We start from the raw sequence: 27303 nt of genomic DNA on the forward strand, positions 1-27303 counted from the left end.
GCCATGAGAGGGAAGATGGAGAAAGGTATTACTGAAATGGGGACTCAACCAAGGTGCTCCTGACTCCTTCCCCCTTGCCCTCCACCTCAGTCAAAGCCAACATGTTGCCTCCTGTCCCCCATGGCCCCTGCACAGGTGCAGATGGGACAGTCTTTGGCAGGACCATCACCAGCTGCAAATACCAGAGGACATTGGCCAAGAGCAACTGAGCAGTCAGAGCAGGGGGCTGAGCAGTCTGCCTTGAGCTCTGCTGAAGCCATGTTGTAGCACCTATTAAAAGAGATAGAGAAACGGAAGAAAAATAATTTGTAGTTGTACAATGGTAATCACTTGGATGTTAATATTGTTAAATTGGCAATTCCACGTTCAATGTTTATGCACCAACAACTTTATTTCAAAGCTGCGTTGTCCTCTCCTTCCCATTGTTGACTGTCACCTGCCAAATGGTCTTCAGCCTTGAGGAAAATGGTATAACAAGAGTAGAAGGTAAACAACAGATATCAGTGAGAGGGATGGGTTGTTGACTGTGGGAATGCTTTGTGCTGGGGGTTGCAGCGGGTGGAGGGTAAGTAGGGGGAGATAGTGCATACAGCACTGGCATGCCAAATGGCTGCATCACCTCAGATTAGCTGTTGTGTCCGGCTAGTAAGTGAGTGACTGCAGGTACCATGGCCACATAAGGTTCCTTTTCCTGTTGCTCCTTCTCCTTCAAAAATGCAGAGCAGTCATCACCTTCCTCTTCCTGCGATTCAAGTCCACTCTGCTGCGCAATGTTGTTCAAGGCGCAGCACACCATCACCATTCTGGACTCCCTTGCTGGTGCAATCTGAGTGGCACTCCAAGATCTGTCCAGGCACCTGAAGTGCATGCTCAATGACCACTCTTGTGCTCATGTGGCTTTGGTTGTACTTTTCCTGGGTTCCTCATAGGTGTTATCAGCCTTGTCCTTAAACAGAAGCCCTTACCTCCAAGAAGCCACCTGGTGACTTTACTCAGAAGGGTAAATATCTTTAGGAGACTTGATTGGTGCAGGATGAAGGCATCATGGCAGCTTCCTGAGTATCTTGTACAGATGTGCATAACAATTTTTCAGGGATTACATATATCAGCTGAACATTAATGAGAGTGGAATCTCTTTCAACTGATGAATGATGTTGGCTGATCTGAGGGTGCCAGAATCCAGTGTTAAAAATGAACTCAATTGCCTTTTAACATATGTTAATGGCAGACCCGTGGGTTTCTGCTGGCTTCCCAACACACTGGCATCTTTTGCTCTTTTAACCTCCTGCATGCACCAACACCCGCCCACCATGGCAAGTTAAAATTCACCTCCCGCCCCAACCCACCACAATAGGCAAGACTTTCAATATTGGCACAGTGTATAATGGTTACTGGTGAGTTATCGGACAATTTACACGGGTGTCAGTATTGAAAGTCATGCTCAACGTAGATTCTACTAGTTGATTTTCAGATGACAGCAATAGATTTTGGCAGTGCAGACAGCCGAAGGATACACCAAATGGATGACTATTTCGCACTGATGTGCCTAATTCTGTTACTTTAATATCATTGCATAGAATTATACAGCCCAAATGGTGTTAATTTGGCCCATCATTCCTGTGCTGGCGTTATGAAAGAGCTATCCAATTAGTTGCACCTCCCCCCACCCCACCCCCCTCCCCCCAACCCCAGGCCTGGAAATCTTTCCTTTCCTTCTCTTATTTGCCAGCCCAAGTCCCCCTTAAACTTTACATCAACTAAATGAGTGCAATCACTCTTCAGGGAAAATTCTAGTGTTTTTTTTCCCATTAAATTCAGGAATCTTAGTTTTACAATAGCAATTATTGATCAATTTTATATTAAAAAATAGTTTGCATTCATAATAAGCAGCAACCTGGATACTTCCCTCTTTACAAGTTTAGTCCTAAAAACTAATTGCACTATTCCCAATCTATTTTAATCATTCAGAGAATACTGCTGAGGGCTAAGTACGCTCAACCTCTAGAGACTGGAGCTTAAATGAAGCTCAGGGATGCATGAGAAAGAAGGTAATGGCTCTTTAAGCTGTTATGGGTCATAAATTATATAGGTCTAGTAGATTTAGTCAAGGCCCCAGCAGGCTTAAGTTTAGTCCAAACAACTGTCTGTATTTCTGCTACCTCAGCTGTTCTGGCTCAAAACAGTGTTTGAATGTCACACAGTGCAGTGAAGGATGGGCTTCTTGTTGTAGGTTGATGGTCCATTGATTGTTCAGGCATTTTCAGGATGTGTACCATTATCAATAAGGTAGGAAATTTGAGCCAGGAGTACTTTGTCAAAAAAAAAGTATCTTTAGAAGCACCATGAAGGAAGATCAATATTAGCATATAAAGGATGCAGCCCTTTCAACAAGAGAAGATATTTAAGAGTGTGAGAGTGTTCCATGGATTTATCAGGAGCATAGCTGAACAATAACGACCAGAAATTTCCTGGATTTTGATCCTCGGTCTCTGCTGTGCTTTGTAATGAAAAAGAAGTATAGGTACAGCTTGCTTTTAATGACGGGAGAGTGACACTCAAGCAACTCATTGCTCAAGTTTGTAGCCAAATGGTTGGTCCCATTGGAGTGCAACAGTGGGTAAAAACTCCAACTTCAAAGAAAGATGGTAACAATGCGGACTGACTTAAATTTTAGATGATGTTGAAAGTGCCCATCAAAAAATTTCAAGGTGGTAAATGAAAAGTATTGTGAAAAGAGATGGCCTAGAAATTAGATGGTGCTTTAAGCAAATGCATGCTTATTCTTTGAGTGCCACCTGTCATATTCCATAGGCATCCAATACTCATGCCTGCAACAGGCATTAGCCCCTTTGCATATGTAAACAGGGGGCCACACAACTGGATTGTGCATGACCACAGCATGCTCATGCAGATTGTGGTCAGTATCTGTGGGTACTCAGCAGTCAAACCAGTGCTCCTACTTTGTCCTGATTTACTCCACAGGCTGCTGCCAGCCACCACTTGTCCCACTCCCGATTGTCGACCTCTACTTTGGCAGGTCTTGGTGTTCCTCTCCTCCTCCCCGTGCTCCCCCCCAACCTCCAGGACTGGCATGTTGCCTCTGAGGCCACAACTCTCCAAGACCCAAACATGAACAGCCGCCTTACCAACCTGCAGCCCTCAAACTGAACCTTAGCAAGGAGTTGGATCTTCAGAAGGATCATGTGGGGGGTCTGGGAGTGTGGGGGAGGTGAGGGTAAAATGAAGGAAAATGAAAGATGAAAGCATGTGCGCAAAGTTCGAGGTAAAAGCTATCTCATCCATAAATTTTCACACTTTATATTGAAATATGCAAATATTACATTTATAAATTATGGGAAATAAAAGCAATGTACATTTAATCATTCATTTTCACACAACAAAAGAAATATAATTATATTTACTGCTGAGTGGTTTTGTATTTTAGATTAAAGTTTACCATTAATTTCAAATACAAAATCACTCAACAGTAAACAATGATTTTTTTATTTAACCGAATTAGTTGTTTTTTTTGTCCACTGATGTCAAACTTAATTTTCAGCGAGTATGTGCTGAATGTTACATTTGTGCATTCTAATTCAGTACATGTGTATTGTGGGCTTTGAGGCTACGGTGTGAGAATGATGTTAAGTGCATATAGTTTACACTATATCTTCTGGTAGATTCGTTTAGCTGAGATATTTGACAGGGGAATTTAAATTCAGTAAGTTAAATACAACCTGGAATAAACGACTAGTATCAGTAATGGTGATCATGAAACTATCGGATTGCCGTAAAAACCCATCTGTTTCATTAATGTCCTTTAGGGACGGTAGTCTGCTGTCCTTATCCAGTCTGTCCTACATGTCATTCTAGATCCACATTTGGTTGACCCTTAACTGCCCTCTCAAATGGCCTAGCTAGCCACTCAATTGTATTCAAGAAGACATTTTCTTGAGGACAATTAGGAAGGGCAATAAATGCAGGCCCTACCAGTGACACCCACAGCCTGTGAATGAATAAAAAGCCATAACAATTAGTTGCAATTTCTTAGCTAGTAGAGTGAGAGTTTCCAGTCTTAATATACTCAGCTCTGCATTATTTTTGGCTGAAAGTGCGCTTAGATATGCAAATTCTTATGTCACCAATGATTAAATCACAAAAATCCTACCTGATTTGGATTATTCCTCCCTGGCCTGTTTCAGTCACCGAGCTTTCTTTTCCTGTACTGGGAGCTGCAAATAGGAACCACTCCATTCTGATATATGGACTGCTAGCTGAGACATCCAGATCATATACTCTGCTCAATTCTGACTGATGCTAGATGGCCTGCCTCGCATCTCCTCCAGAGTGCATTAATAAAATGGCGGATCCCACTGGAAGCATGTGTGAACCTGATTTGCATCCCGCTAATGGGATGCAAAGTAAAGCCTGACCTGAATCGTCCCTCCAGTTGCAACTTACCATTACACCGCCAGTTAAACATGCCGGCCCAGAACACATCTGGACAAGCATGATGTGCAGAAATCAGGGTGTACCTTTAGGGTCTTGCTCAGCTCGCGGACATCCAAGGAGAAGAAGATGCTGGAGCCCTACAGCTACCGGACCCTGGAGGAACACGTGCATCACACACTGGGTGGATCTTAGTGCACATGGCTCTGCCACGAAGCAGTTCTCAGAAGGTGGGAGGTCTCCACGTAGCAGCTTCGACTTCTCTGAGCCTTCGCACCTTCACATATTTCACCACGGGCACCCACCACCTTCCCTGCTCTCCATTCATGCTTCTGGCCTGCTTAAGAACTTCATGGACTTCGCCACAGGCTGGCACGGATGATCTGCAAACTGGAGGTGGAGGAAGATCTAGGTGTGAGTGGGAGGGGAAGGTGTACTGGGGGAAGGGAAGAGGTTGCTGGCGGGGGACGAAGGTGCCAGTGGGGGAGAGTTTTGGAGGGGCGGGAAAAGGTGTTGGGGTGGGGCGTGAGGTTGGGAGGGGGAAGGAGGGTGTCCAGGGGAAGGAGGGAGTAATGGGGGACAATGTTGCAAGTGGGGAGAAAGGTGTAAGAGAGGGACTTTAGGGGGGTGGGGAATGTGCCCTGGAGAAGGAAGGAGTTCCGAGGGGGAAGGTGTCCAGGGGCGGGGGGTAGGAGGGCGTTAGGGGGAGGAATTATGCCCCGGGTGAGGGGGGGAGGGGGGAGGGAGTTTGGAGTGGGGGAGGATGTCTGGGGGGAGGTGGGAGTATAGAGGGGGAAGGTGTCTAGGAGGAGGAATGAGTAGAGGTGAAGGAATGAGTAAGGGTGGGAATGGAATGTCCACATGAACGTGCATGGGAGGGGTCTGTGGAGTCAATGAATGCCTCCTGGGGAGCGAACTCAGGCTGAGCATGGTAGGAGGGAATAGTGAGTGTGAGAGGGGGCAGAGGGAGCCGGTAGGGTGGGAGGGTGACGGTGCATCGGTACACGTAGAAGGGCCAGTGAGGGTGAGTGGTGGAGACACGGAAGCAACATGGACCCTGGGGGTGGGAAGGAGGAGGTCAGGGAGGTCAATGTGGATGGGGGCTGGATTCTCAGGAAGGTAGGGAACGTGCACATTCACCTGGACAGCCTGGAATGGCAAGGTTCAGGCTGAAGGTTAACAGTGGGGCAGTGGAAGGTGATGCCAGCGGGGTGGACTATGATAGGGGAAAGGACATGGGTGTCTGGGGTGGGAGGAAGGATAGGGGAGCTGATCAGAAACACAATGACTATCTTGTTCCTCAAATCAAAAGTGTGCAGAGCCTAGTGCTGTACGGGAGTGTGATCAGTGGGTGGGCAGAGATGCAGGTCAGCTCAGATGGACAACTGAAAGAGAACCCCAGCAGGCAGCACTGAAAATGCTCAGAATATTGAGGTGAGTGTGATGGGTGAAGGCTCCATATGCGTGGGACAGTGCTTGCACAAGACTCTGAAAAGCCCTACCACACACACGCACACGCACACACACACACACTTCTCCCTCCAGGATCATTCGTGATCCGGCTGCATGCAACTGAACTGCTAGTGGGGGGGATGCAGAGGGAGGACTCATGAAGCCTGCAAATGAAGCTGAAAGAGAACATTACACATTATTCAGTGAAAATGAATTTATTTTCAGATTATAAAGTGACAAAATCTGTTCACCCGTGCAATCACTTGTGATCAGGATTTACTCCGCCTTCTGCTGAATCTCCAGGATGATTTGGAAGGCCAAATCCAGAAGTCCATCATCTGACTTGGACCTCACAGATGCCTCTTCCCCAGCAGTCCTCCAAGTGCCAGGGAGCTCAGCTGAACCTGCCTCCTCCTGTTGTGGACACGTGTCAATGTGGTGACCACCAGATTGTGAACCCAAGCCTGCTCTAGATCTAGGTCCCAGCGAGGTGTGTGTCTCTGCGCTGGTGGAGGGTGTGGGTAAGTGTGATGGGACTTCCAGGCTGCTTATTTCCAGCTCTTCAATGGAGGAAGTGCCCTCTTGACTGGAGGTGTGGACCTAGATGGCGCTGAGGATTGGCTGGTTGAGGGCGTCGGTCGCTTGGCAGAGCTCCCTGTGAACCAAAGTAGAGATAATTAGTGCATGGCAGCAGAGTCAAAAGCAGGAGAGAGAACACTCACAGTTTTGTTGAGAGAGGGATGATGTGGTGCAGGGTCCTCATGTGGGTGTTTGCCGCCGACCTCACTGTCACTGCAGGAATGGTACGTGTCCGCACCAGTCAGCGTGATGGCACACTCTTCAAAGTGAGTGAAGGGCCTAATGTGGGTCACTCCACACCCGGTCTGGGACCCCTCCCTCCTGCTGTGAACCAGCTTCTCCTGCATGAAAACAAATGGAGAGAGTGTGAGCAGGACACATGGCACTGCTTGGAATGTTTGTGTGGTGAGCGGAGCCATGGATGGGATGAGGACATGAGCTCCAGAGGAAATGAGCCTGAGGGAGATGTGAGGGTGTGTGTGAGAGTTAGCGGTGTTGTCCCTTGGGGTGTGTGAGATCCCTGTGGAAGTGATGGGTGTGTGAGTTGAGAGTGGGGGGTAGGAGGGCGGAACGGATGAGATAATTCATCCTCTTCCTGCACTGGATGGCTGGCCTCCTCTGCACTCCATTGGCACTGACCGCCACTGCCACCACCTCCCGGTGACTCTGGTGGATCTCCTGTGGCCAAAGCAGGGATAGAGGACATTGCAGCAGCCTTCCACTGCATCCAGCAGGCACCCCAGAGAGGCATCACTAAATTTGGAGGCTGATGTCACCTCTGCTTTCGGGGCCCTCTGTTGCCTAGAGCAGTCCTGGTCTGCAGACATGAAGTTGGCTGCACTCTGCTGCACTTTAAGTATGCCCAGAGCAAGGAAGCGCTGAGGTCATGATGTGGCCGGCAAATCCGAGCCCATCCGCCAACGATCCAGAGTGTTTCCCGTGAATGCATTATTAATGAGGCGGGCTGTGCTGGGAGTGGGGGGTGGTACATTGTAAAAATCCACCATTGCGGCCGGCGGGTGAAACTTTTTTTCACGCCCGCTACCACACTTAGTGCAAAGTTGGGATGACTCAGGCCTTAGGGTGAGAAAATGTAACCTCTCTTTAGTTAAACAGTCATTTGCAATTCAGAGAAATGTAGCTGACCCAGAACTTATAAGTATTAAACCTCAGCTGCAGTAGTTATTCACAAGTTACCTTATTTACTCTATCCAACTCTCGCTGCTGCATGGGGCTCCTAATATCCTTTATTCCTGTAACAAGCAATTTCTGTCTGTGATTGTGTTAGCCTTGATGACCCTGTTTTTCACTCAATCTTTTCTGTACAAGAAAATCTTGTGACTGACAGCAAGGTTCCAAATGATGGATCAAAGCATTAAAGTTTGACTTTGCATCACAAAGTCCTCTTCTGAACAGAATTGCTAGATTTTATCCAGGAGATTGTCAAAGTTTATAGACCTTTGAAAACTATGGTTGGCTACCATTTAATTGTTGTCATCTATTTTCTAACAAAATACATATAAGCTTAACCTTACTTTTGTTGCAGTTTTGCCCTCGATATTAATCATAAATATATCACACAAGCGTTCTTTAGCATTACCTTGTCAAAGTCAGTGTTTGTGAGGATATTACCTTGTACCCTTCTCCACAGGAGCACTTCTAATGGGCAAATCTTCCTGCATAATGCAACTAATAGCAACGGTTCAATCCATTTTAAATACCATTTGCTATTGTATTTGAAAATATGACGGCATGTAATGTAAACTGTGCCATAATCAGCAATTCAAACTCAACTAGCATCTGCACCAATATGCATTTCCAATCTGCAAAGATTCCATGCCAAACAATTAAAGACAGAATAATTCAGACCAGGTTTGCTTATAGAAATTAGGTTTCCTTACTTCGAAAGGGCAGTTCAGCTTAAATATTGCTGCACCTTAGCAGAAGGATAATATATTGCAGATTATGTGATATAATACTTCAAAATTTATAATCCAGTGTAATATCCAAGTTATAATGTGGGTGCTGCACTAATTTTTGTATAAATTTCCAGTCTATCATACTTTGAATGTCATGCTTCCAAGTGCCAAATCTATAGAAGGATAGGCAGTAGTATAATGCTGGGTTCTGCGGAGCAGCTCCTATCCAAATGGAAACGCCCATCAGTAATTCACCTCCTTTCTACATCAATTGAACTTTAAGGTTAAGGAGTCAGATCTGGCCAGATGCAATGGAATAATAGATTATGTATTGCATGTTATAACACCATTAACAAATGTATGGTCTGATTTACTGTCAGCAAGGCTGTAAGAGTTCTGCTAGCTTTTGCATTAACATAAAAGTATACCCATAGGCTTTATAAAAATAGAATGCATTTTTGAGTTATTAATGAGGACATAATTACTTTTTATGGCAACAAAAGCACTTAGATGCCAATTGTACCCTTAATTCATTCCATGTTACTTCCGACATGAGTAAAGTAAAAAGTAGCAAATAAATGGACAGATTTGCAGTCTTGGAGCAAGGTGGTTGAATCTTAAGAGGCTTCTAAACTTGGAGCAACTTTGAACAAGAGAAAGCAGCCAAGGCTGCTTGACAGAATATGCGCCACATTGGAAAGCAAACTTCAGCATAGATAAATGGAATACACTGCATATTGGAAGCCAAAATCAGAAGCACACACATATAGGTATGCAGATGTTACCCAAGAGGCAAGTGAACGAGCCAAGGTTATCAACTGACATGTCAGACATCAAGTCCAAAGAGAGGCAGGCTGCAGTAAACCGAACGCTGGGTTGAGTTTAAGTTCTGAATTCGTAGAGGAGCTGCATCTACTTTTTTTTAGAACATATATGTAATTCTACTCAATACAACAAAGAGGTGTGTTACAAATTACAGGTCAGTGCTAGGTAGGCTCTTGGGTTGAGGGTTCTCCTGTAAGCATATCCCATGTCATGTACAATCAGGATTACGTATTTACTTCCTAATACCCTGTCATGTGGTAGGTAGTGTGGTCCAAGAATCGCAACAATCAAATCTCTCCCTGTGTATGCTCACGACAATAATTCTGCTGATGCCCGAACATACATCTTTCCTGCCTTTCAGAAGGCAGACTGATAAACATTCCAGTGACACAAGATGAACTGTAAGTTAACAAACTAGTTAATTTTACATGAAACATATGAACAGAATACACTCATTCGCTCACTATTCCAGAACCGCTTCATCTTATTGAGGGTCATGGGGAGTCAAAGCCTATCCCAACAGGCAATGGGCGCTAGGTGGGGTACACCTAGGACAGGGTGCCAGTCCATCACAGGGCATGAACAGAATATGGTGTGTGTGAATTCCAATCTATTTCACAATATAGAAAATATCAAAATGCATGCAGTGTCCAACTCATGGATTAAATTCAACTTTACAGGTGAACAAAAAATCTGAGCATAGTTGGCTCTAAACCTAAGGAGCAAGTTCCAGCCTTATGTGACTTTATTGCATTACAAGTTGCTACCAACTCAATTTTCCTGTCCCAGTTAGACAGGACGTCAAACATTTGAGCTTTGACTCTCAGTGGTGGGGATTGGCCAGTTAAGCAGTCACTCGATCTCCTGCTGCCCATGCAGCTTTGGGTCCTTGACAACCATCCCTATTGGGTTCAGTTGTCTGAAGCCTTCCAGCATATTGTATATGAATTTTACCAGTTGTGGCTCTGTTAGTAGCACTCTCATCTCTGACTCAGAAGATAGCGGGTTCAATTCCCACCATAGGTCTTAAGCAGAAAAATTAAGGCTGACACTCCAGTGCAGTACTGAAGGGATACTGCACTGTTGGATATGCTGTCATTCAGATGAGATGTTAAACCAAGGCACACGTCTTCCCTTTCAGGTTAATGCTAAACATAACATAACACTATTTTTGAAGAAGAGCAAGGGAGTTAACCCCAGTATCCTGGTCAGTATTCAGTCCTCAATCAACATAATTGAAAAAATAGATTGTCTGGTTATTATCTCAGTGCTGCTTGTGGGTTCTTTCTGTGCACAAATTGGCTGCTGTGTTTTTTACATTACAACAGTGACTCAAGCTGATATAGAAACAGTTTTTTCCAGCCATTTATTCTGGATCCAATGTGCATTCTCAGAATCTTGCATGTTTGGTGAATTTATTTTGTTATGAGCAGAATTTAACTCAACATCTTAAAATGAATGGCCAGAATCTTCAGGTCGGCATGTGGGGGCGGGCCCCGCTCACCAACACGTAAAATGACGCATGGTGACATCGGGCGTGCGTCCCGACGTCGCCACACGTCATCCAGATCTTCAGTTCGGCGGGCGCGCACCAGAGTCGGCTGCGCGCCTGCCAAACTGTCAAAGACCTATTATGGCCATTTAAAAACTAATTAAAATAATCAAAGGAACCAGCCATCCAACCTTAAGATAGTCGGGCAGGTGAAAAGCCCAGGCGGCCTTCGCATTTATCATGAAACCTCATCCACGGGCGGGATGAAGTTTCATGAAGGATTTATAATTCAAATAAATTTTTAAATTAAAATTCATTGGCATGTCCCAGCTCATGTGACACTGTTACATGAGGGGACATGTCTGAATTTTTTTTCTCTTTATTCAAATGTTTCAAAATGTAATTAAACTCCCTGAGGCAGCTCTGTGCCTCAGGGAGATTTCTGCGCTCTTTCATGCACATGCGCGAAAGAGCACAGGCCCCCACTCGGCCTACATCCCCCGCCTGCACAGGGAGCGCTCAGCGCTTCCGGGTGTGCATCACACTGGGCGGGACTTAATTGGTCCGCCCACGTAAAATGGCGGCACACAGCCGATCGTTGCCCCCGATTGGCTGCGGGCCCCCCCATGCCCGCTTCCGCTCAGCCCCTCCCGACGGGAAGAAAATTCTCCCCAATGAATCTGAAAATCCTTCTAGGCCTAATAGAAAATAAACTTCATGTGAGTGGGCATCATCCAAGTCCTAGAATTGGTGCTGAGGAAAGCAGCAAACCAATCCTTATAGACTTATAGTAGTGACTTATGAACAGTGATTAATTATTAGGGCTCGTCAGCCTGAAAACAAATCAAACCAAAGCACAAAGGATATTAAACTGGGAAAAATATTTTCATATACATTTATGCAGAAGGACAAGAGGGCACAGGTTCAGAATTGTGATGGGAATATTTCAAACAGATGTCAAGAAGTAATTCATTAGAGAATAATGAGTAACTTCAATCGGTTGCCAGGAGGAATTGTTGAGGCCAGAACACATTGAAGAAACAGCTAAATGCTGTAATGTCAGGGTTGTGGATGATGCTCAGAGAGATGCAATCAAATGGGTACGAGGGCTTCCTCTGCGCCCCTTGCACAACATCCCCACCTCCTCCACTGTCCTGAAGGAATTTTTCAGGATTCACTGTGTCAGAGGAATAAACGTGATTGCTGAAATGTGATTAGATACCTTTATCTTGAAAGATCTTTGGTCAAAGACAATAATATGCCCTGCCCAGTGGTGGTGTTGAGCCACTTTCCTGAACCATCATGTGGTGTAGGTACACCCACAGTGCTGTTAGGAAGGGAGTTCCAGAATTTTGACCCAGCGACAGTGAATGAACAGTGATATTGTTCCAGGTTTGGATTGTGTGTTAATTGGGTGGGAATTTGTAGGCGATTGTGTTCCAATGCTTCTGCAGTCCTTGTTTTCCTGGGTGGTGGAGAGTCGTGGGTTTGGAAGATGCTGTTGAAGGGGCCATTTTGAGTTGCTGCAGTGCATTTGTAAATGATATGCGCTGCTGCCATGGTGTGCCAGTGTGGAGGAATTGAAACCTTAAGGTGGTGAACAGGGTGCCAGTTAAGTGGGCCACCTTGTCCTAGATAGTGTTGAGCTTCTTGAGTGTTGTTGGAGCTACACTTACCCAGGCAAGTGAAGAGTATTTCACCATACTCATATCTTGTGGATTGCAGATGGTGGAAAGAATTTGGGGACTCAGGACATGAGATATGCACCACAGAATTTCCAACCTCTGATTTGTCCTTGCTGCCACAGGAGTTATGTGGCTAGTCCAATTCTGTTTCTTGCCAACGCTGATCCCTAGGACATTGATGGTGAGGAATTCAGTGATGTTAATGCCATTGAACATCATGGCGAGATGGTTAGGTTCTCTCTTGTTGGACATAGTCATTGCCTGGCACTTGTCTGGTGTGAATGTTACTTGCCACTTATCAGCCCAAGCTTGAATGTTATCCAGGTTTTGCTGCATGTGGGAATGGACTGCTTCAGTGTCTAAGGAGTTGCGAATGGAACTGAACACTGTGCAATCATAAGCAAATGTCTCCACTTCTAATCTTATGATGGAGGGAATGTCATTAATAAAGCAGCTGAAGATGGTTGGGCTGAGGACATTACCCTGAGGAACTCCTGCAGTGATGTCCTGGAACTGAGATGATTGACCTCCAACAGCCACAACCATCTTCCTTTGTGCTAGGTATGACTCCAACCAGTGGAGAGTTTTCCCCCTGATTCACATTGACTTCAATTTTACAAGGGTGCCTTGATGCCACAATCAGTGAAATGCTGTCTTAATATCAACTTCATGTCTGGAACTCAACTCTTTTGTCCATTTTTGGACCAAAGATGTAATGAGGTCTGGAATCAAGTGGTCCTGGTGGAATTCAAACTGAGCATCGATGAACGGATTATTTGTGAGCGCATATTGTTTGAAAGCACTGTCAATGACACTTTCCATCACTTTACTGATGATTGAGAGTAGATTGATGGAATGGTAAATACTGGATCAGATTTGTCCTTTTTTGGTGGACAGGGCATACCTGGGTGATTTTCCACGTTGTTCAGTAGACAATGTCAACTATTCAGCTCACCAGGGAGAAGGGCTTTGCATAATCCAAGCTTAGGATGGAACCATTATTTCAATATAGTCTGAAGTATAACTCAGATCTGCCAAACAATCATCACTGTCTTTCCTCAGACATGGTACAAGCACTGCAGCAGCATCTAAAAGTCAGCTCTGAAAAAAGTACAACACAGCAGATATGCCATTTGAAGTCCTTTTTTGCATTGCCTAATGATGAAAAATAGGTTAGTGCAAAAAGTTTCCTAATGAAATTCTGCTAATCAGTACTTGTGGAAAAACCAATTATACCACACCATATGTTCAAACTGAAGTTGAATTTAATTAGTCTTGTCATTTGCTCTTATTGTACTATTAATAAATTCATGGTTTTCTACAATTCAACTTTAGATGAAACCGCCAAATTAAAAAAATAATGAATTCCTGCTTTTATTTGGCAGTTGACAAAAAATGTTAACATACGCCATTCATTTTAACAGCAAGATGAAATTATGCCAGTGAAGTTTGATGAGTCTCTTGTTTGGGTGGCAGCTGAACAACCAATTAAGGACCAACATTTTCTACTGAATTCAAAAGTCCTGGAAGTATGTGGAAATCTTCCTACTTATTGGCTTCGTCCATCATATTTGAAAGGTAAAAAGAATAAGAGTGAAAGTATCAAAGAGTTTGCATGTGGTTTCATGTTTGCATCAAAGAGAGTATTTTGTAGCTAATAAATTGATATGTTCAAGTATCATTGTTCGACCATACAATGCTTATAAGACAAAATTGCTGCTGCAGACTGATTACATCAATAATTAATTTTATATCATTACTTCAATATCTTGCACATTTTAAATTGAATGGCTGGCTCCTTCCCCAGTGAATTATGAAATCATGATAATGAGAAAGTAAAAATTGACAAAAATAACTTCAGAACTAGATTTGAAACTTTTATTTTACCATTCAAAGTGATTATATTGCATCTTATACAGAGAATATAGGATACCCATCAGTGAGTAACAAGATAATCAAGGTCGTCAGCCAGATAGTTTTTAAAAGAACAAAAGTCAACAAGTTTCTAGTTATTAAATCCCTGAATTATATTTTAGCTTGGAGCTTATTCACGGTTCTTTTTTATGACAGGTAAACATGGAGAATATAGTAAGTAATGTTGGTGTGCAACATGTTCATATGGCAATTCTTTAGCCACCATTTTTATACTGGCATTATTTTAAATGAGTAGCACTTCCAGTAAAACAGCAGATCAAAGAAGGTTAAATGTTTGTCTTCAAATTATCACCTACCATATTTCCTAGGCTAAAATGTTTAGTTTATCTGTAATGGGTTTAGTTGAATTTTTAAGGAGTGTGCACTGCAAATAACTATCACTATGTCCTGTTGTGGGATAAGATCCAAGTTTATTGATAACTTAGAGCATTGACAAAAGAGTAGTAATAAGTTATGCTTTGCTGTATTTAACAGATTTAAGCTTACAGAAGGTATACGATTTATTGATTATATGTATCTCTACAAATGTTCTTATCAAAGCACAGAATGAATATTGACCCAAGAACCACCAAAGCTCAACACAAAGCATAAGATATAGAAAACCACTAATTATTTTCATAAACCTATAATGGATGTGCCAAAGACAAGCTTTGAGGCTGTATTGATCACAAATTAATGGCCATCTGCTTATAGATTGCCACTCGTCTAGACGAAAGTCATTTCTGGTTAGTTTTTTTTGGAAGAAAAAGAGTAATCATTTCAATCTTCTGTTCCCTTACTCCCCCATGCAACTCAATTCCCACCGCTTGCAGTAGATAAAATGACTGCCTTTGCTGACTGGAAATAAAATGTCAACAATTCTGATAACAAAACCTATTTTTCCCTGCAAGCAAGCAGTGCAAAAAAGTCAGAAACATCTTTCAAAATGAAATCATGCTAGGTTCTTCTTTAAAGAATATGATAATCTTTTTGAGTACAACATAGATATTTGCAAACAAATACCAAAGGGAGCGATACTGATTCTTAGTGAAAGACATATCAATATTTTCAAATACCTATACACAGATGATGCTAGTGCACCTGAGTACCTTCCAGAGTCAACTTCCAGTCACATACTTGTATTTCTGTATAATGCCTGGAGGACACAGAATTATATACAGTACATGTTAGAAAGTAGTTTAGGGGAACCATGTCAATATTGTACATTGACACCAATGGCCACAGTGTTTTAATTCAGCAATGTAACTTTTCAGACCCAGGATTTTATGATTTTGGAGAACCAGAGGATGCTGAAGAAGATGCACTCACTGTTGAATTGGAAAAGAAACCCAATGGAAAACGTCCATCACGCTCCGTGAATGACTATGTGAGTGTCTGCATCCATCTTAAGACAAAATATTGTCCATTTTCAAATACTCTGTTGTTCTGTGTAAAAATACTGTTTTTCATGCTATGGTTCAAACAGTGTGAGAGTTTTAATAGCATGGATGACCCATAAGTAATGCAATTCTATCAATCCTATCTATACCAATAGGAGTTTGTAATTCAATTTGTTTTTTAAACAATATACATTTCCAGCCTCATTGGTTGGAACTAGCTTGTGGGCAACCAGGGAGAACAAGAGTGATATTTCTAATTAAAGCTTGGGGTTAGAAGACATTGGAAGCAGATTGAAGGTAATTGCCACCTAGTATCCCCTGGTTATACAGGAATGGCCATTCCTCTACTTTGCACAAACACACAGCACATGTCATTTCACCTGGCAGTGTTTATGTTTAATCCCCTCAGGAATACAAGTATAGCAGCCTTGGGCCATAAGGATTGACATGATGTCAAGAACTAGATTCAGAGATTTCAGTATGTATCGTAATGTTATATATGTGAGCTGAGCTCTCCCGCAAAGTATAAACATGCTTGTTTCCACACCTGTTTCTCTATCGGCAAGTATACTGGAAAGTAGATCATTAATTGTCCAGTTATTGTCACTGCACCTGCAACTGAATTAGTTGCTAAACATGAAACGATAATGATGAATTATGTTTTGAGGCTGCTTTTGTTAGAAATCATTCTGCATTTACAGGAGAAACAACCACAGCCAAACTTTGAAAAGAAACTTGAAATCATTCTAAATTAGCTAGTTATTGTGGGTGCTCAAGTTATATAATGGTCAACCTAGAATCATAGAATCTACAGCACAGAAGGAGGCCATTTGGCCCATTGTGCCTCTTCACGAGAGATATCCAATTAGCCTCACCCTCCCACTCTTCCCCATAACCCTGCAATTTCTCCCCTTTAAGTATATATAGAATTCAACGTTTCAAAGTTACTATTGAATCTGCTCCCATCACGCTTTCAAGTAGTTCATTCCAGATCAAGTGAGAAAGCCTTCGTAACCAAAGCCAGTTGAAAACATAGGGCAGAAGTTTTCCCTCATCGGACATGCGCCTGACACAAACAGGAGTAAAATAGTCCGCGATGACGTCGAGCGAGCGTCCCGATGTCACCGAGCACTCTTGCAATATTTCGCTTGGTGGGCATGCGCAAGGGGCGGCAGCGTGCCCGCTAACAATTAAGAGGCCTATTATGGCCCTTAATCAACTAATTACTGGAATTTTTCTCTGCCCGTCCAACCGTTCGGTTGGCAGGTAGGCAAATTGGCCAAGCGGCCTTTGCATTTTTTGTGAAAGCTCATCCAGAGGCTGGATGAGGTTTCGACCATGATTTTTGGAAAAACTTTTAAAACTCATCTGCTCATGTGACAGAGTTACATGAGAGGACATGTTTTCCTTATTTTTTTAGACTTTATTTTTAATGAGGAAAATCTTCTGCTCCCTGAGGCAGCTCTGTGCCTTCAGGGAGCTTTCTGCGCTCACCCACAACCACCAGCCCCCACAACCCCCCCACACCCCCCCACCCCCCACCCAGGCAGCGCTGAGCATTTCAGCGCATGATACATGCTGGCTGGCCATGAAATCGCGGTCAGGGCCTGATCGCTGGTGGTGGACTGTTGCACAGCCATTCCCGGGTCCGCCCGCCGCACCAGCCCCGACAAGGAGAAAATCCTCCCCATAGGCATATATCTTTCATCGGTGGGTGTTTTTATCTGGTTCCGAGTCTTAAAATAAATCACACTAAATCAGCCCAAGAAGTGAGGCCTCCAGTGCTTACTTTTGGAACATAGAAGTCCAATAGTGCCCTGGGTTTGCAAAAAAGTGAACAGTGACATCACAGGAAAGACATAAGTTGATTGACAGGTGAGTACTGTGGGTAAAGGCTCAATGTAAACAACTGAGAGTACATCAAACAATAAAAATATTAACCATTAATAACAAGTATTGGGGAGGCAGTTGCATAGTAGTATTGTCACTGGACTAGTAATCCAGAGACCAGAGTAATGCTCTAGGGACCCTGATAGAATTTGAATTCAGTAAAAATCTGGAATTATAAATCTAATGCTGACCATGAAACCATGTCAACTGTCATAAAAACCCATCTGGTTCATGATGCACTTTAGGGAAGGAAATCTGCTGTCCTTACCTGGTCTGGCCTACATGTGAGTCCAGACCTCTCTTGACTCTTAAATGCCCTCTGAAGTGGCCTAGCAACCACTCAGTTGTATAACAGCACTGTGGGTGTACCTACACCACATGGATTGCAGCAGTTCAAGAAGGCAGCTCACCACCACCTTCTCAAGGGCAATTAACAATGGGAAATAAATGCTGGCCTAGCCAACAATGCCCAAATACCATGAATGATTTTTTTCAAAAGTAACAAATGAGTAACTGGTGAATCTTATCTTTTATTTTAAGTAAGATTTATTACCACTAGTAAGATGAGTAAGTATTAGTAGTGTCTATGAGTATTAATAATGTTTATTAATAGTATTAAGAATTATTAGGATTAGTAAAGCTAAGATCTATTACCAGTAGTAGGGTTTTTACAAAGTTATTAATTAATAAATAGAGGAATGGCAGGGATGCTCCAACCTCTAGCGTGCACATCCTGTGCTATGTGGGAACTCCAGGACACTTCCCATTCCTGGACAACCATTTGTGGAGGAAGTGTCCTCAGTTGCAACAGCTAGATCTCCACATTTCAGAACTTGAGCAACAGCTGGCTTTACTGCAGTGCGTCCATAAGGTCAAGAAATTTGTGGATAGCGCATATATAAATGTGATTGCTCCGCAACTTAAGTATATGCAGGGAGAGAGGGAATGGGTGACCACCAGATAATCAAAAAGGAACAGGCAATAGTATGGAAGTCCCCTGAGTGCATCCCACTCTCCAACTAGTATTCAGTTCTGAATACTGATGAGAGTGATGGTCCATCTGGGGAGTGCAGCCAGAGCCAAGTCCATGGCACCACGAGTGGTTCAGCTGTACAGGGGAAGGGCACAAAGAAGATTGGAAAAGCATTAGTGGTAGGCGATTTGAAAGCTAAGGGAATAGATAGACTTTTCTGTGGCCATAGATGTGAATCCAGGATGGTGTTAGCCTCCCTGGTGCCAGGGTCAAGGATGTCATTGAGCAGCTGCAGAGCACTCTGAGGGGGAAGGGTGAACAGCCAGCAGTCATGGTCCACATTGGTACATGGGCAAAAAGTGGGATGTGGTCCTGCAGGCAGAATTTAGGGAGCTGGTAGGAAATTAGCAAGCAGGGTTTCAAAAGTAGTAATCTCCAGATTACTCCCAGTATCACGCACAAGTGAGTATGGATATAGGAGGATAAAGGAGATGAATGCATGGCTGGAAAGATGGCGCAGAAGGGAGGGACTTTAGGTTCTTGGGACATTGGGATCAGCTCTGGAGGAGATAGGACCTGTACCTAAATAGAGTCAGGACTGAGTTCCTTGAGGGGCAGTTTACTAGTGCTGTTGGGGAGGGTTTAAACTAACTTTACAGGGACATGGGAGTCAAGAGATAATATCAGGGAGGAATACCAAGGTGCACAGAGTGCAGGGACAGTTAGATAACACCAGAATAGGGAATAGTAAGTTAATAGGTGGGGTCAGAGTAAGAGAGAAAGTAATAAAGTCTAAATCAGGGTTACCGTGCATTTATGCGAATGCATGGAGTGTGGCAAATAAGATTGGTGAGTTACAGGTGCAGGCTGCCATATGGAGATATGAGGTGGAATTTTATGGCCCCGTCTTGGTGGGACCAGGGCGGGAAAACGCAGCAAGCCATTCAAAAGTCCATTGGCTTTGGCAGGCCTGGAAAATCCCGCCGGCAGGATAGGTTGTAAAATTCCGCCCTGAATGTTGTGGCTATAACAGAGATCTTGGGAAAAGAAGGGCAGGACTGGGTGTTAAAACATTTCTGGATACAGGGTGTTCAGGAAAGATAGGAAAGGAAGAAAAGCGGGGTGGGGGCTGGGTAGTATTGATTAAGGAGAGAATTGCAGTGCTGAAGAGAGAGGATGTCCCAGAGGGGTCAAAGAGAGAATTTATTTGGCTAGAGCTAAGGAACAAAAAAGGTGCAATTACATTGCTTGGTGTAGTCTATAGTGGGAAGGATGTAAAGAACAAATTTACAAGAAAATTTTGGGGAGGTGCAAAAATTATAGAGTAGTTATAATGGGGACTTTAATTACCCAAATATAGACTGGGATAGTAGTAATATAAAGGGCAGAGAGGAGCAAGATTTCATAGTATATTCGGGGGAATTTTCTACAGCAGTATGTCTCCAGCCCAATGAGAAAGAAGGCACTGCTAGACCTGGATCTTGGAAATGAGATGGGCCAAGTGGATCATGTGTCAATAGGAGAACATTTAGGGAACAGTGATCATTGTATCATAAGGTTTAGGCTGGCTATGGAAAGGGACAAAGCACAGTCCAGAGTAAGAATAATTAATGGGGGAAAGCAAACATCAATGGGGTAGGAACGATTCTGGGCCAGATAAATTGGGGTCAAAGGTTGGTAGGAAAAATGATAGCTGAACAATGGGCTATATTCAAAGAAGAGATGATTCGGGCACAATCAAGGTATATTCCCTGAAAGGGAAAGGCAGGGCAAACAAACCCAGAGCTCCTTGGATGACAAAAGAGATGGAAATTAAGATAAAGAAGAAAAGAAAAAGCGTGCTTATGATAGGTATCAGATAGAAAATATAATTGAGAACCAGGCTGAATATGGAAGGTTCAAAGGGGAGGTGAAAAACCAAATAAGAGAAGCAAAGAGGGAGTATGAAAAGAGACTGGCATAACATAAACAGAAACCCTGAAGTCTTCTATAGGAATATAAATAGTAGGAGAGTATGAAAAGGAGATGTGGGGCCATTTAGGGACTAAAAAGGCAATTTATGCATGGAGGCAGAGGGCATAGCTGAGTTATTAAATAAATACTTTGTATCTGTCTTTACCAAGCAAAGAGATGGTGAAAATTCAAATACTAGAAGGGTTTAAAATTGATAAGGTTGGATAGGCTGTCTGCACTAACAGTTGATAAGGCACTAGGACCAGATGAGATGCAAGCAAGGATACCGAGGGAAGCGAGAGTGGAAATTGCAGAGGCACTGGCCAAAATTTTTCAGTCTTCCTTAGACTCAGGAGTGGTGCCAGAGGACTGGAGAATTGCAATGTTACACTCTTGTTCAAAAAGGGTGAAGGATAAACCCAGCAACTAAGGCCAGCTAGTTTAACTTCGGTGGTGGGGAAATTCTAGAAACAATAACTCGGGATAAAATTAATAGTCACATGGACAAATGTTGGTTAATTAAGGAAAGCCAGCATGGATATGATAAGGGGAATTGTGTTTAACTAACTTGCTGGAGTTTTTTGAAGACGTAATAAATAGGGTTGATGTGGACAATGCTGTTGGTGTGGTGTACATGGACTTCCAAAAGACTTTTGATACAGTGCCACATAACAGATTTGTGAGCAAAGTTAGAGCTCATAGAATAACAGGAACAATAGCAACATGGATACAAAATTGGCTGAGTGACAGGAAACAAAGATCAGTGGTTAATGGGTGTTTTTTTGGCTGGAGGTAGATTTGTCGTCAGGTTCCACAGGGGTTAGTGTTGGGACCCTTGCTTTTCCTGATATATATTAATGACCTAGACCTTGGGGTACAGGACACAATTTCAAAATCTGCAGATGGTACAAAACTTGGAAACATTGTAAACTGTGAGGGGGAAGTGTTGAACTTCAAAAGGACATAGACAAGTTAGTGGAATGGGTGGACAGGTGGCAGATGAAGTTCAATGCAGAGAAATGTGAAATGATTTATTTTAGTAGGAAGAACATGGAGAGACAATGCAAAGCAGGTACAACTATAAAGCGGGTGCAGGAGCAGAGGAACCTGAGTGTATAAGTGCATAAGTCATTGAAGGTGGCGGGACAGGTTGAGAGACCAGCTAATAAAGCATACAAGATCCTAGGCTTTATTAATAGTATACAAGAGCAAAGAGATTATGTTGAACTTGTATAAGACACTAGTTTGGCCTCAGCTGGAGTATTGTGCCCAGTTCTGGGCACCACACTTTGGGAAGGATGTGAAGGCATTGGAGAGGGTACGGAAATGATTTATTAGAATGGTTCCAGGGATGAAGAACTTCAGTTATGCAGATAGATTGGAAAAGTTGAGTCTGTTTTCTTTGAAGAAAAGAAGGTGAGGGGAGATTTAATAGAGCTATTCAAAATCATGAGGGCTCTGGACAGAGTAGATAGGGAGAAACTGTTCTTGCAAAAGGATCAAGAATGAATGGCTACAGGTTCAAAGCAATTGGTAAAAGAAGCAAAAGCAATACCAGAAAAAACCTTTTCACGCAACGAGTAGCTAGGGTTCGGAATACACTCTCAGAATATGGTGGAAAAAGGGTCAATCAAAGCATTCAAAAGGGAATTAGACTGTTATCTAAAAAGGAAGAATATGTAAGGTTTTGGGGAGAGGGCGGGAGAATGGCACTGAGTGAAATCCTCATTCAGAGAGCCGGGACAGACATAACGGGCCGAATAGCCTCCTTCTGAGCTATAACAATTCTGTGAATTCTGTGATTCTATTTTTAATCAGCACTTTTAAAATAGCCATGACTAAAACTTGTCAGAATTCACACTGCACTAATAAGCTTAAGGAAATTTCTCCCATATCACTCAGTGACCATCTTGCCTGCCTGTAAAAGTTAAAGTAAAATTAGATCTCTCTCAATCACCCCTACAGCTCCAGTTCATAATTAGAGACTCTGTTAATAATAGTCAGCCTGGTCTAAACTAATGAAAATGTGACCTATCACGCATCTGCAAGATAGAATCACCAATATAAGATCAAGCCTACTTGATGCTTTATCAAAGCCTGTATTCTTGCTATTTGAAATGTTTATAGATAGGATGCAAGCGTGAAAAATTATTTTGCCCATCATTTTATCTTTAACGTATCTTCATTTAAAATCTTGAAAAAAATTCAGAATGGAGCTATACTTTGCATTAATAAAAGAAAACATATTAACTCCAAACGCAAATCTACTACAAAAGCTTTGATTAAACACAGATGGAGGGGAATGAAATTTGTCTTGTCTTACAAAACTGGCAATAGTCCATCGCTATCCCATTTTACACTCCACCTGATTTTCAAAGAAAAAACAGCGGTGTAAAATGGGCGGATGCACTATTATTAGTTTTGTGATACAGTTCAAGTCAGATTTCACCCCCACAGTGTCTTTCATGTGCTAACAGGCTAATTGTAAAATGGTTCAGAATTCATGGTGGGGGAAAATAGACTTTCTATTTCCTGTCCTTTGGAGATACTGGCCAGAATTTTCTGGCTGGCGTGCGGGTGGTGGAGCTGTCAGCGCGCGGCATCACGATATTTCGGTCGGCGGGTGCACTCAGCAGCCCCATTAAGGTCCTTAACTTGCCAATTGTCCTGGATTTTGAGGGGCCCGTGTGAACTTCGGGTCGGTGCACGGGCCCAACGGGCAGGCGGGTAGGAGAATTTTTAATAAAACTCATGCACTGGCGGAAATGTGGACTCAGAGGAGTTGTTTATGTTTTCCATGAAGTTTTAATTGCTGGAAGTGTTTAAAAGCTGCCTGTTTGATTGTTAGCAGTTCTCATCGATTTCCACGAGCTTCTTGTGTACTTTGAAACCAGTCTGCAGACAGTAATCTTTCTCGGGCCTGCAGCTTTCCGGAGGCCTCCATTTAACCTAGGTATGGGTTCTGACATCGCCACTGGAGGCAGCTCCCCTGAGGAGGAAGGGAGGGATAGAATAAGGAGAACCCCCTAAGATGCAATAATTCTTTGGCTGTGCAGCAGTGATCCAATGGCATATTAGACCATGGTGATAGTGGTCTCAAATGGGATAAGGTGACTTTGGAAGGTGATGGAGACGCGAATCCTCAAGGGGACGAGGGTCCCTTCTGTATGACCCACATGTCAGAGTGTCGCAGTCTGTGAATGAGCAGTGTTGCAGCATTAACGATTGCAGCAACCATCAGTGGTTTGGATGGTGGGCAGACAGAGTGGATGGGACTGTGGACCTCAAATACCTGGCCGCTGAACCCCAGCCTCACCACCCCCGACCGTCCTGGCCTCCTGCCTCCTGCCCAGCTCCATGGCCTGCTCTTCAAAGGTTATGAAGCACTGGAGGAGGGCATGCGCACCTCCGGTCCTCTGGCACTCCCGCAGATTGTGCTGACTTTTTGCCTGCAGAACAGTGAAGAGCATTTATTGGGGCTGATCGCTCATGTACTCTGCACATGCAAGCCGCACCCCAACCACAGTGGCCCATCTGAGGCCTCCAGCGGCTCCTGTCCACACTACTGGTGATCAGTCCCCAGAAGATTGTATGGCTGGTCCCAACCCCCTCCCCCAACGGCCACCTTGGACACATTTGGCATCCATCACTTTGAATAGCACATGGGTCTTAGTGCCCTTGGCAAGGAGGCGCAACTAGGTGTGGCACCAATGCCAGCAGATGCCACTTGGCCAAAACACCTTGAGGCACCCCTTGCACCATCTCATCACCATCAATATGACATGTGGTGGAGTCCTGAGTATGTGTCCAGCAGCCTCAGCCCTGCAGGTTGCCCCCAGACTACTCAGATGCCACACATACACCAACATATGCTGCGGGGAGAACCCTTCTTCTCCTCAACCACTAAGGCTGATGTAAGCATGGTCAGTACCCATTTGGCCAGCCAGCATGCGGCAGATGCCCTATGTAGTAACGACAGCGAGACATGTTGTGGGGGGCTCAAAGGCTAAGGCTACCTTTTGGGTCAAATGGCCAAGACAGACATGGTACTCACCCGTCCTGAGCGCAGCAAATCATTGAATCTATTTCTGCACTGGGTGTCAGTGCGCCGCACATCATCATGGGCACTGACAGCGTCACCAACCTCCTCCCACGCCTGGCTGGTGACATGGGGGGCCCTCCTCCTCCCATCCTCTGGATACGGCAGGTGCTGATGGACAGACACCTCTTGGAGGAGGACAGCAAGGCATGCATCAGAAAATCGGGGGGCACAGTGGCCCCCCGCTGGCCTCTCCTACAGCCTGCTCCCCTCCTCCTGCTCATGCTGCTGTCCACTCGGACCTCCCTCCCTCTCTCCACGAATGGCCATGGTGCACTGCCTCAAGCAGGCTGCCTGGCCACTCTTTATACAGGCTGCCGGCTCCCCATTGGAACCGGCAGTCTGAGGCCGCCCGCCTCCACGACTATTTTCCCATTCTCCACGGGAGTCACTAACCCGCTGGGCGGGCCTTAACTGGCCCACCCACGGAAAATAGCGGCGCAGCCCGTTTCGGCGGCAGCAATCGGCTGCCCGCCCGCCGCCGAGTCAGTCAGGCCTGCCCGCCCGTCAAGGGCAAAATCCTGGCCATTGAGTTGTCAGGGCATAGCTAACATAGGAAAATCAGGCAGGGAGAAGCCCACACTCCAATTGGAATTCACCCCATTTGCCGTCCATTAATTTGGAAGGGAATTAAATGGGCTCGCTGCCTAAGCTTTCGGTGTGTCGAGTGGTCCAGTCATTCCCTTTGATTGGTTCGCAATAAGTGCTTTGACCTTGTAATCTCATGGGACAGACCAACTGTAAATCACACAGGCATCTTGGATAGATTTACTTCAGCACCACGCAATTTGAGCTACTTCAGTTTAGCCCGGCCATAAACACAATTACATAAATCCTGCAGACTAAACCCACTGATTCACTAAGAAATTAAAATTACTATCTTCAAAGTCTTAGTTTTATCCCCCAAGTTCTGTAATGAGGCTTTCAAAAGGATCATAGCTGGCTACACTGTTCATTTAATTCTTTGTGAACTGGTTGCAGACTGCTGCTTAGTTCATCACATTTTTAGTTCCCTCCTGCTCCTGTTTCCTGCTACAAATAACAATCCATAAATAAACCAATTTGAAGATTTCAGCTTAGCACAGAAGTATCTGCCTTGACTGATATGAACCATCTTCTGAAGTGAGGCGAGACAAAATGGGCCTCCAACCCGATTACAATGAAAGGGTTTAGCATTTGCCCGTGGGCAGGTTTTCCCAGCTTATTTCATGGGTTAGCTCATGCCTCAAATAATGTGGAGGGTTTGGCTCATCTGCAGAGCACAACACCTGAGAGGTACCTGGAGGGAATGACAACAGGGGCTAAATTTCATAAAACACCTTGGTCAATTTTGTTAAGATTTTCCGCAAATCATTAACCTCTGTGAAATGTCACAATCACAAGGTCACATTCACTTTATTTGATTTTAGTTTTCGGGGAGGATTTATTCTTCTTTCCACAAATCTTAGCTGACTTTGGGGGAGAAAGTATCTAATTTAACTGTTAATCTCAAACTTCCTCTGTAGCTCATTGGGTAGAGGCACTGAGTAATGTAGCATTACATTATTCAGGTGAGCAATGTCCTGAGTCCTACCCATAGGAAGAGGAGGAGGTCATTCAGCCCCTTGAATCTGCACCACTACTCAATCATATCAGGGCTGAACTGAACTTTGATTCCATTTACTCACCCTTATTTATTCCTTGATACTCTTACCTAACAAAAACTTTCAATCTCAGTCTTAAATGTTCAATTGTCCCAGCATCCACAGCCCTTTGGTGACAGCGTTCCAGATGTCCACTATTCTTAGTCTGAAAAAGTGTCTTCTAATTTCTCTCCTGAATAACATAGTTGTAATTATAAGATTATGCCCCCACTGGAAGAAATAGTTCTGCTTTAGCTGCTCGATCAAATCTTTTTATCATTTTTAAACACCTCAATTAGATCACCCTTCAATACTCAAGGGAAGGCAAGCCAAGTTTATGTAACCTGCCCTCATACTGTATTCTGAGAATCTCAACTAAGGTAGTAATGGAGGCAGTATAACTCATCTGGGTGTTCCCGGACTGCAGTGCCTGCTCACAATCTTCTACATAGTAATCCCTGCTGGAACTGAAAAAAAGGCTCATACTTAGCCTGAAGGTTTTACCTCCCTTCCAGTTAAACATTACTATATTGCTACCCAGGCCTATACATGTGACCACCTTTTAACAATGAGGTATACCGGAAGACTACTGGTGCCCTTGGAACCATAAGCAAGAATAAATGACAGCCTTGAAGGGAAGAAGAGAAATTGTGAATTATTTGTTTGGGTTTATCTATTGATAATCCAAATAAATTGAGTTAAATAGTCAGCCTACATAAGCTCCTATTTAGAACGTACATTATGGGCCCATCATATTTTGCTATAAGTATACAAAATCTTCAAAAAGAAAACAGAGAGAAATACCAGTTATTTTTCTGTCAGTTTTTTGAGCTGAGGAGAAACTTGCGATTTCAAACCAGCTCCAATCTATATAGAACCAATTATACCCAAGTTTACCTTTAGGTGTTTCCTTTAATTGAATCCAGGATTTACTTATTGACAACAGTTAGATATTGGAATCTTGAAAAGGCACAGCTCCACCTTGATAACTAAGTATTGCATTTTGTGTTATGTGGCACAAAAAAGCACCCTCTGATTTACTGTGAACAAG

At 43.7% G+C, this 27303-nt stretch overlaps 1 protein-coding gene across 2 annotated transcripts in view; it reads left to right on the forward strand.

The window, feature by feature from the left end:
• The window catches only part of tnmd (tenomodulin), a 154124-nt gene that overhangs the window by 107056 nt on the left and 19765 nt on the right, over positions 1-27303 (forward strand). For both annotated transcript variants that reach the window (XM_078546248.1, XM_078546249.1), the window contains 2 exons: positions 13826-13979; positions 15590-15702. In XM_078546248.1, coding sequence (XP_078402374.1) covers positions 13826-13979; positions 15590-15702 — 267 coding nt within the window. The remainder of the gene's footprint in view (positions 1-13825; positions 13980-15589; positions 15703-27303) is intronic.

The sequence above is a fragment of the Cetorhinus maximus genome, chromosome 8, assembly GCF_964194155.1.
Source record: "Cetorhinus maximus chromosome 8, sCetMax3.hap1.1, whole genome shotgun sequence".
Taxonomy (NCBI): Eukaryota; Metazoa; Chordata; class Chondrichthyes; order Lamniformes; family Cetorhinidae; genus Cetorhinus; species Cetorhinus maximus.